General features: G+C 38.4%; 1 protein-coding gene across 1 annotated transcript; it reads right to left on the bottom strand.

Annotated features, from left to right (window-relative positions):
- Positions 1-540: 540 nt before the first annotated feature.
- LOC127447887 (transmembrane protein 41A-A-like) lies at positions 541-9,690 on the bottom strand. The gene is made up of 5 exons (XM_051710058.1): positions 9,429-9,690; positions 7,936-8,086; positions 7,639-7,800; positions 3,355-3,493; positions 541-2,446 (listed from the first exon to the last, which is right to left on the bottom strand). The coding sequence occupies exons 1-5, from the start codon at positions 9,605-9,607 to the stop codon at positions 2,226-2,228; spliced, it is 852 nt and encodes a 283-aa protein (XP_051566018.1). The 5' UTR covers positions 9,608-9,690; the 3' UTR covers positions 541-2,225.
- Between the last annotated feature and the right edge of the window lie 521 nt (positions 9,691-10,211).

The following is a 10,211-nucleotide window of genomic DNA, read 5'->3' on the forward strand; positions in this document are numbered from 1 at the left end:
CTAAAAATCCACTGTCCAAAGCTCATCTTACCTCAAATATCCTATTTATGTACTCAAGGAACTTCAAGATATGTTTCAATACTTTTAAGCCACTGAGAGAACCATCAACAGTCCTTACAGTTCTTAAGAGTTCTAACAAGAACTAAGAGTAAGTTTCTCAGAGAACTGAAGGGGTGTCTGGAGGGTCTCCAGAGGGTTCTGCCGGTGTGGCAGCTGAGGAACCACAAATGGTGTCTTTTAGTTCTTACAGTGTAGGGTTCCCACAGTAAAGGAAAACCTGGAACTATCAGGGAATTTGTTATTTCAAGGCCTGGAAATGAATAAAAGCATCAAGTCATAGATACAGTAAGTCTATAGTAAATATACATTTTTCTTGTTACGCTTGCTCAAAAATATTTAATCGTTAGAAGTTGCTCTTTGTATGGGCAATCTCTATAAAGTGAATAAACATCCTTATAAATTAATCATGAGAAGCTTGAAAAACCATGGAAATTCATTGGTCAAAAGGTGTGGGAACCCTATGGGTCTGTTTGAGTCAGACATGCACAAATCATACTATATCAGCATATTTTCTTTAATTGAAAACACTCAATTTTTACATAATATGAATTTTGGCTTGAAGTGAACAAAGTATACGATTATTTTATAATGAAGTGCACAAAAATTATGCTCAACCGGTCTAACAATAAACTAATGGAATGAGTACAAACAGAATTATTGGACAGTTACATCATATCTAAAAATTATTTACTCTTGTACAAGACTGTAAACTGATATACATGTTCTGTCCCAAGCACTGCTAATGGCACTAGTATAAAGAAAAGTATTCCTTTTAATTCACCATTCAACTCATTAACACTAGTATGCTGGATGGGGCTTTAGTGACTGGGCATTTTAGAGACTATGACTTCACATGTTGGATGTCTGCCTTCCCATAAAGACAAAAATTCCCATACTGAATATGTGGATCCTGGCATCTTTACAGCCTGGTGTGCCCATTTAATATTTACAAGAACTCCAAAAAAGTAAAATATTCAATATTTTCCCACTTTAGTGAGGTAGTTCACTATTTAAGACTGTTGTGAAAGTAATTCCACCAGCAGTAACCCCAACAAGCAAAGAAAATCCACAATATCAACATCTGTATGTACAGAACAACAGTATTAAATACCTAAAATATCTTCCCTGTCAGATCCTAATGCTTATATTTCCATATCTCTGCTAATTTGTTCATAGAAGGCAGGATTCAGAATTCAAATACAACACTACACGTAAATAGACCCACAGAACTTTCTAACAAGGCAACGTACTGTCATAAATTCCCTTTTAATCACTCCCACTCACATTAAAATCCATGCCAATAAACGACAAAACAGCCTTCCAAGCTACATGTTAAAAATTAAGTTTCCATTTTAAAAAAGGTCAGGCCACAAATGAGATTCTCTAATAATCCATCAAAATTGTAATCCTTTTAAGAGCCAATTTAAGTGCAAACAGTAGCCACACACAAAGACCCGCTTATACCTGGTATTAAGATGCACTTCAGGTGATCCGATCACAGGTGATCAGCACTAAATACAGGTCTAAACTGGGTATAAAACATTTTGTGATTGGATCACAAAAACCACATACGAATGTGCTCAAGAACACATGAGACCACATCACATTTGATGTATATAAGCTAATCTGTCCTGAATGCATCCCAGACAGAAGTGAAGCACCACCCTTAACCTGTCAATCAACCGTTAAAACAAGAGTTAAAAGAAAACCGCACTAAAACAAGGAGTTTAAACTTTGCCGGTTCCAAGCAGTTTTAAAAGTACATAACTGTCTGATTGGAAAATTAAAAAAAGCGGATACAAAACAAACACAAGAACTTCACATATCTTCTTTAGTGTGTTTGATATCAACACAGATGAGAAGCATGAATATATGAATCTCCTTTAACAGATAATTTTGCTCGAAATGTTGCTTTTGTTTGTTTTTTGGCATTTAATTTTTTTCTGAATTTGCTGCACTTTAATGTCTTGCAGTAAAACACTAACATAGTGACTGATTTATGTCATCATGAAACAGAGACCCTTCCTTCAAAATCCAATCACAAGTGGTCACACGAGACGCATTCACGCGACCAGATATAAACAGCAATGTGTCTCACTTGACCACATGCGATATGATCACCCGAGACCAGGTGTAAACAGGGTCAAAGTGGCCCCAAAGGGGTTTTATCTGTCCTTCTTGTCTTGACTAAGTCCATTTGGTTCAAGGTCATCCAGGTGAAGATGTTGGGTGCTGTATTTACGGATGAGAGCTCCAGGCAGCAGGGCAACACAGGCAATGAGGAGCAATTTCACCACCACACTCCAGGAGAACAAGTCATCCAGAGAGGAGATGTGAGACAGCATTGACCCCGTCTGGACACAGATGAAGTTGTACGGCATCAGGCCTGAGAGGAAAATACAGATGTTTCAAATAAATGGTTAAAATGCTGCTACTAACTACTCTCAAATATGTATGAATATATTTTACTCTGATATTTAAAAGGTGAAGTGTGTGTAATATCTGCACCCCTTGCGTCATCAAACGGAATTGCAAAAAAGAAACTTTATAAAAGTATAATTAACATTTTTCATATAATTAACATTATTAAAAACATTGCGTCTACGTTTGTTGGACAAACATATATTACTGTCCCAAGCCACACACCATTGGTTGAGCAAATGTTGCTCAAACGTGATCACATGGGAAGACACCATGTTGTTTCCGAGAGCTCCTGTACCCTAGGATCGGCCACATTACGTCGACACACCAACAAACAACATCTCTTATCAGACATTTTTGCATCAGCTCCAGCGGGTTTATCTTCCCCTGTTGCGCGACCGAAAGGGCGTTAGGTCAGCAGCGTGGGAAACTAGAAGTAATCACGTTTGCATAATCAGTGACAATCTCTTCACTGTATTACAGCATGTACAGCTGAAAACAACTCACTTTTGGCACCCCTCTGTGGACATTTCACCCGGAAATTGGAGCTAACATGTGCCTATAAGCCCAATAACACGTAACTTACCACTTTGGCCACTGGGGGCAGTGTTCCACATTTCAGTAAGCAAAGACCTATTTAGCTAAAGAAAAGTCAACCTACTATTTACAATTTCACTGTGAGATCAGTCTACTGTGTCTGGCTGGTTGAGTTACAGTACATACTTTTCTGGGGAATCAACCTACGAATGGCTTAATTATACTGTAGTCTCTGCATATGAAACGGGGATAGTATGGAAAGTATTTGAACATCACAAAGACACTTCACCTGTAATTATGACATTTAACTGAAAGGGAATTTTACTATGTCTTTACCAATGAAGACAGCAATGAAGAAGAGGGTAACAGGAATATTCAAGACTGGGGAGGTCATGTTAAGGAACCAGTTTGGACTCATGGGAAAGAATCTCAGGAACAGCAGAAAAAAGAACAAGCTACTTCTGTTTTCCTCAACCTGGGAAAAAAATAAAAAATAATAATACATTTCTACAGTTTTCAACAATTTTGTTTCAATCAAGTTTATTTTTATAGCACTTTTAAAAACACCACATGTTGACCAATGTGCTTTACAAAAGAAAGATAAAATAGAGCCACATTCAAACTCATGCACAGTAAACATAAATACAATATAAATATAGTACATCTAGGTACGCTTAGGCAATAGAGAAAGATGGGTTTTCAAAAGAGATTTAAAAGACTCAACTGTAGCAAAGGATCTAATGTGGAGAGGCAGCAACAGAGAAGGCAAGATCCCTTTTAGATTTCAAACAGGACTTGAAAAGTAGGGTCAGTGATGACCTTAAAGGCCTAGAGGTCTGATATTGATGAAGGAGATCAGAAATATAGTAAGGTGTCAGCCCATGCAGACCCTTAAAAACAGTTAAAAGGATCTTATATTGAAATCTGTGTTTAACTGGAAGCCAGTGAAGAAAGGCCATCACAGAAGAAATACTGACATGCTTCCTAATTCCAGGAAGGGTTTCAGTTTGGCAATGGCCCCGAGTTGGAAAAAGCCACCTTTTACCACAGAATTTATTTGCTTATCAAATTTTAGATCAGAATCAAAAGATAACACCCAGATTCCTCGCTTGAGTATGTAAATTAACGGTTATGGGGCCAAGATCTTTGATAATATGTTTGGCCAATTCAGGGAGGCAAAACTACAACTTCAGATTTAGTTTCATTAAGCTAGAAAAAGTTAGCAGCCATCCATCTTTTGACATCAATTAGATAGTAAAAAGAGGAATTTCAGAGCCAAATTATCACATGATTTCAGGGAGAGATAAAGCAGGGTGTCATCAGCATAATGGTATGAAATGTTGTGTTTTTGATTAATGGAACTTAGCGGAAGCATATATTTGTGGCCAAAAATATTGGCACCCTTGGTAAATATGAGCAAAGGAGGCTGTGAAAATCTGAGACCATTCCTCCATACAGAATCTCAGATCCTTCAAATTCAGAGGTCCATGTTGGTGGACTCTCCTCTTCAGTTCACCCCACACATTTTCTATAGGGTTCAGGTCAGGGGACTGGGATGGCCATGGCAGAACTTTGATTTTGTGGTCAGTGAGCCATTTTTGTGTTGATTTTGATGTTTGTTTTGGATCATTGTCCTGCTGGAAGATCCAACCAGGGCCCATTGTAAGCTTTCTGGCAGAGGCAGTCAGGTTTAGATTTTTTATCTGTTGGTATTGATGGAGTCCATGATGCCATGTATCCAAACAAGATGTCCAGGACCTCTGGCAGAAAAACAGCCCCACAACATCAAATATCCACCACCATATTTAACCGTGGGCATTGGGTACTACTTCATTCTGTGTGCGCCAAACCCATCTCTGGTGTTTGCTGCCAAAAAGCTCTTTTTTTTGTTTCATCTGACCATAGAACCCGTTGCATTTGAAGTTCCAGTAGTGTCCGGCAAACTGAAGACACTTGAGTTTGTTGTTGTATGAGAGAAGAGGCTTTTTTTCTTGAAACCCTCACAAACAACTTGTGGTGATGTAGGTGATGTCTGATACATTTTTTAAAGACTTTCTGACCCCAAGACCCAACTTATTTCTGCAATTCTCCAGCTGTGGTCCTTGGAGATTATTTGGCCACTTGAACCATCCTCCTCACTGTGCATGGAGACAATATAGACACACGTCCTTTTCCAGGCAGATTCTTAAGATCTCCAGTTGATTGGAACATCATAATTATTGCCCTGATGGTGGAAATGGGCATTTTCAATGCTTTGGCTATTTTCTTATAGCCACTTCCCATTTTGTGCAACCCACTGTGATTGATGATTAAGGGAATTTGGCCTGTGTGTTACTTCATATTTATACCCCTGTGAAACAGGAAGTCATGGCTGAACAATTTCATGTTCCTAGTCACCCAGGTGCACTAAAAAAAATATATATATAAAATATGAATGGGGATATACTTCAGATATTTTTTATTCATAAGAATTTCTAGGGGTGTCAATAATTGTGGCCAACATGTTTGAGAAAATATTTATTTAATAAGATATTTCCCCTCTTTCAATTGTTTTACTTCAATTAAAGGTTAGATTTTTGTGAATATTTTGAATGAAAGATCAAAAGGATAAACAATGCAGATTTTTTTTTTCACAGACTTCTTTGCTCATATTTACCAAGGATGCCAATATTTTTGGCCACCACTATAGAGAAAACAAAAGAGGGCAGAGAACAGATCCTTGAGGATCCCTGCAAGAAATAGGTGCAGAGGGTGAGGAGAAATTCCCAGTTTCAACAGTCAATGTTCTCTCCCTCAAATAGGAATCAACCTATTTAAGTGCAGTCCCCTATATCCCTGCCCACTGTCTTAAACACTCCAGAAGAATTTCATGATCTATAGTGTCAAAAGCTTCACTAAGATCCAAGAGCACTAGGATAGCAAAAATTCCCTGAATCCACACAGCAAGAGGTAATTGGACACTTTGAGGAGAGCAGACTCTGTGTTGTGCTCTAAAACCAGAACCAGAATTTTTGATAAAGAAAGGTCATTTTGAAATCTGCCTGTAATTATTTTAAACTGATGGGTTGAGATTGGGCTTTTTAAAGATGTACTCAGTACTTTTTCCACATTAAAATTTTTTTACTCCAGAAGAAATTAATTGTAATTTTGAAACATATGAATAAAATCATGACCACTCACATGAGATGAAGACTCTAGTCATATCAGTAACCTTATAAAAGCTGTTTTATTCTACATGGGGCAGGGGCGCCCTCATGGGGGCAGCCATTTTAGAATCACGACCAGCTGAATACTACTCGCTTAATCTCAGTATCCATCTTGTTATTGGAGACTTTTACTCTTGGATTAAATTAATCATGGCTGATTGTGAATAGTGAATTTCTACAATGGCATCTGTAACTGGAAACTATTGATTTAGAATTATGCTGCATCCAAGCCGCTAGGTATCACTGTAAGACCAAAATGACACAAGTCACTGAATGCACCTTTAAGAAGTGGTTGCGCCACAACATGCTAAAAACAAGACTGTACCATTTACTAACTGCTGTTTACGATTGCCAGAAGACTAGAGCTGACAAAATCCAACTTGAATAAAAAAGCGAGGGTGGATAATATCTAGGCTACATTCACACAGTCAGTGTTTGGGATTGACAACCATATTTGCTTACAGTGTGAGTCTTGAAATGTCCCATTCATGTAACAGTTTACAGCAGCAGCAGTTTGAATACTGCTGTATGAACGAACAACCGAAGTCACAACCGTATTCTAACAGCTGTAACCATAGTGACAGTGACAGTAAATATCAAAGATGGCGACATCTGTAACACCGGCATGTCTTATCAAAATTGACACCACGTTATTAAATAAACAAGTCCAATCGAGGCGAGTTCATCCATCAGATCATAATTAACCGACAGCGGCTTTTGATGCTTCTATGCAGAGCGCAGCTTTTGTATCGTGCGGCTCATGCCCGTAAGCTGCGAGCAGCCAGCAGAAAGCCGCGGTTGGACTTTTTGGATAACACACAGCTTATATCTCTGTCTCAGCGAGTTAATAAAACCCCACATGAAACACACGAGACATGCGTGTACAGTGCAGCATGGCTCTCACTGTACACAACATAACTAACAACTAGTTGTCCAGTACGGTTCTGTTCACACAGCACAGGTTTGCAGAGAATGCGGTTGTAAGACCTGAAAATTTGCGGGTCTCAATTCGGTTATAGAATGCGGTTGTCTCTCTTGTAAATAACTGAACTCTGTGTGAACGTAACCGTATTAAGCACGTATTAAAACAGGTCTGACAACCGTATTCTGCTGCTGTGTAAACGTGGCCCTAGAGAACAATGAGCAGGCTTCAGATGTCACACAATGTCCACTAGGGGAGTGAGTGAAACAGACTCAAACTTTAATATGTGGGCAGGAAAAGAGGTGGAAGAGGGTCTTGATAAAAGTCAAGGGAGAGGATCCTAGATCTAATTGCATTGATCTCATCCGTGAAGAACTGTAAAAAATTATTGTTTCGTTACATGTTTTTGTAGGCTGTTATCACTTATCAAGAATATAATCATGCAATTATTGACATACTTTGGAAGATAAGACACTGTTAACATGTACACACCTTCCTCTGCAGCATGGCCACCTTGTCAGGGAAGAGTCTCACAATGTGCTGCTTGCCAAACGCCTGGGACAGGAGGAAACAAAATGTGGCACCTACTGTGGTAAGGACACAGGCGAGTAGAAGACCATACCATGTCCCAAACAAGGCCCCAGCCAAGATGTTCTGTAAAAAAATAATAATGTAAACTTGTAGTTCATGTTGTAAGATAAAAGGATAAAGATGCATGCCATGCATAAAGTATGCAATTGAATTGTCATTTAGTACAGAGTTTTGAATGTGTACATAAGATGCTCTTACTAAAAAAGAGGAACCGGGTATGGCAAAAGCCTGCTTGTAGAGGTAGGCACTGCAGAAGAGTAATAGCACGTATCCAGTGTGCTCTGTCTTATAATACTGCAACAGCTCTGCCATCTCTTTCAGCTCTTCCAGGTCTGATGGGAACTTCAACCTGGAACAAAATGAAGACACATGACGGGATGGAAATTGTCAAAGTACACACTCTCAATACACTCGCCAGTCCCCCTGAAGTAACGCAGGGTTAAGGGTCTTGCAAGGTTTGAACCTACAGGCTTATTGGTTACCAGCCTAGATATTAAACCATTAGGGCAGAGGTGCACAATTGCCGGGTCCGGACCGAGTGAAGGTTCTATCTGGACCAAGGCACATTTATCATAAATAATTGTTACATTAAATACTGATGAAGCAACACTTTTTTCAATGTACACATACTGCGCTGGCTCAGCGCAGCTGGGAAGGTCCCAGACAGCGCCCCATACTACTGTGTGTTGTCCAATCACGTGAGTTATTTAAATCACTTCACGAAACTCAGCCAATCAAAGCGAATGTTTACAATGCATGAGCGAAGCAAAAGCGGAAGCGAATTATAGAATGGCGTGCGCAAAAGTCAAGAAAGTCTATACAGAAAATCGAGCTTTAAAAGAGGAGTGCAAAGACAAAAATGCCTTTATCCTTCCCGCATTGAGTGTCAAACCACTCTGCCTGGTATGTTCAGAGATCGTGGCTCTAATGAAAATTGCCAACGTGAAGCGTCAATACGAGACAAAGCACAGATCTTTTGAGCAAACATATCCACAGCAGTCTGAGGCGAGGGCACGCAAAATAAACGAACTCAAAGCCCAGTATGATCGGTCCACCAGAGTCAAGCAAAAGCCCATTTCTCTCACTAAAGAAGAGAGATGGAGAAGCAGTGGGAGAGAGTAGGAAAGATAAATATTAAACCTGTGTTTTCTTATTTGTTCAAAAATCAAAGCACTTTTTTCAGAAACAGGCACTTTTGTTATTTTTTGTGTGAAGATGCAGTCTTGTTTTGTTTGAAATGAGAACATTTGTGATAAGCCTACTTTTATTTATGATTAGGCTGCATATTTATTTTACCTCATGTTTAATGTGTCTGCATTGAAAATGTGCAATAAATATTGTTGAAATGTTATTGAAATGTAGTACTTTGTTTATTAGCTATACAAGAACGACATATGCCCCCAAATCATAACGCACGTTAGACATTTTAATGGTGGTTTAAAATACATTTTAGGGACATAAACACTAAAACACTGGTTGGCAATTCTTGTTCAATGTCACTTGCATTTTGAACATAAACTCTGTCTATGGCAGAATGACAACACACAACAGAAAACAGAGAGCATCCATTTAGGAAATGCTCGTCACTTCTGTTTTCACATTATGAAAGGTATATGCAACACATTTTGAGGATTGAAGACTGGTAAAACAAATAATAATAATAATAAAAAAAGAGCATTGGAGAGGCAGACCTGGAGGCTGCAGTCTTCATTTCTCTTTGCAGGTTGTCTTCACCACTGGAACTTTCCGTGTCTTCCTCATTGTTGTTATGTTTACGAAGCTGAGGTCCATGGGGAAGAAAAGATGACAATAAATAAAGGTAGAAAGTAGCCGTTACTAATACAGCTATCAGTCCAGCCAGCGAGCGCATGACGGACGAACTAGAAGGCGCAAATAAAGCATGTCCAATTATTGCGGATAACTTCCGGGAGCGAAATTATGACTCCTACGTTAGTGAAGGTCAAACTTTTGAATATTAATTAGGCCCCGATGACGTTGGTTAGTGAACATCTTGGCGAGTCAGACACGTAAACTACTTAATATTCATGAAGCAAAGGGGAAATCGGTAATTCGTCGATTTACTTATCGCCCACTTTCTATTTTCAATTTTAATTTAAAAGTACTTTGTTGGCATAATTGTGTTTACATACAATATTGCCAAAGCATTAATACACAAAACTGATAATGACAAGAAAAAAAAAAAAAAAAAGAAAGAAAAGGAAATGAGAATAGTTATAATAAAACAGTACACAATAACAATAAAAATAAAATAAGCTGTCAAGTAATTAATAAAAATAATAATAATAACAATATACACAATACAATATGAAATAAATAAAATAAAAATTAACAAGACATTTTCTAATGTCTGCCTTCGACCAAAAAAGGAATATTCCGGGTTCAATGCAAGTTAAGCTCAATCGACAGCATTTGTGGCATAATGTTGATTACTACAAAAATGTATTTGTACTCAT

Source organism: Myxocyprinus asiaticus, chromosome 11 (assembly GCF_019703515.2).
Source record: "Myxocyprinus asiaticus isolate MX2 ecotype Aquarium Trade chromosome 11, UBuf_Myxa_2, whole genome shotgun sequence".
Lineage (NCBI taxonomy): Eukaryota > Metazoa > Chordata > Actinopteri > Cypriniformes > Catostomidae > Myxocyprinus > Myxocyprinus asiaticus.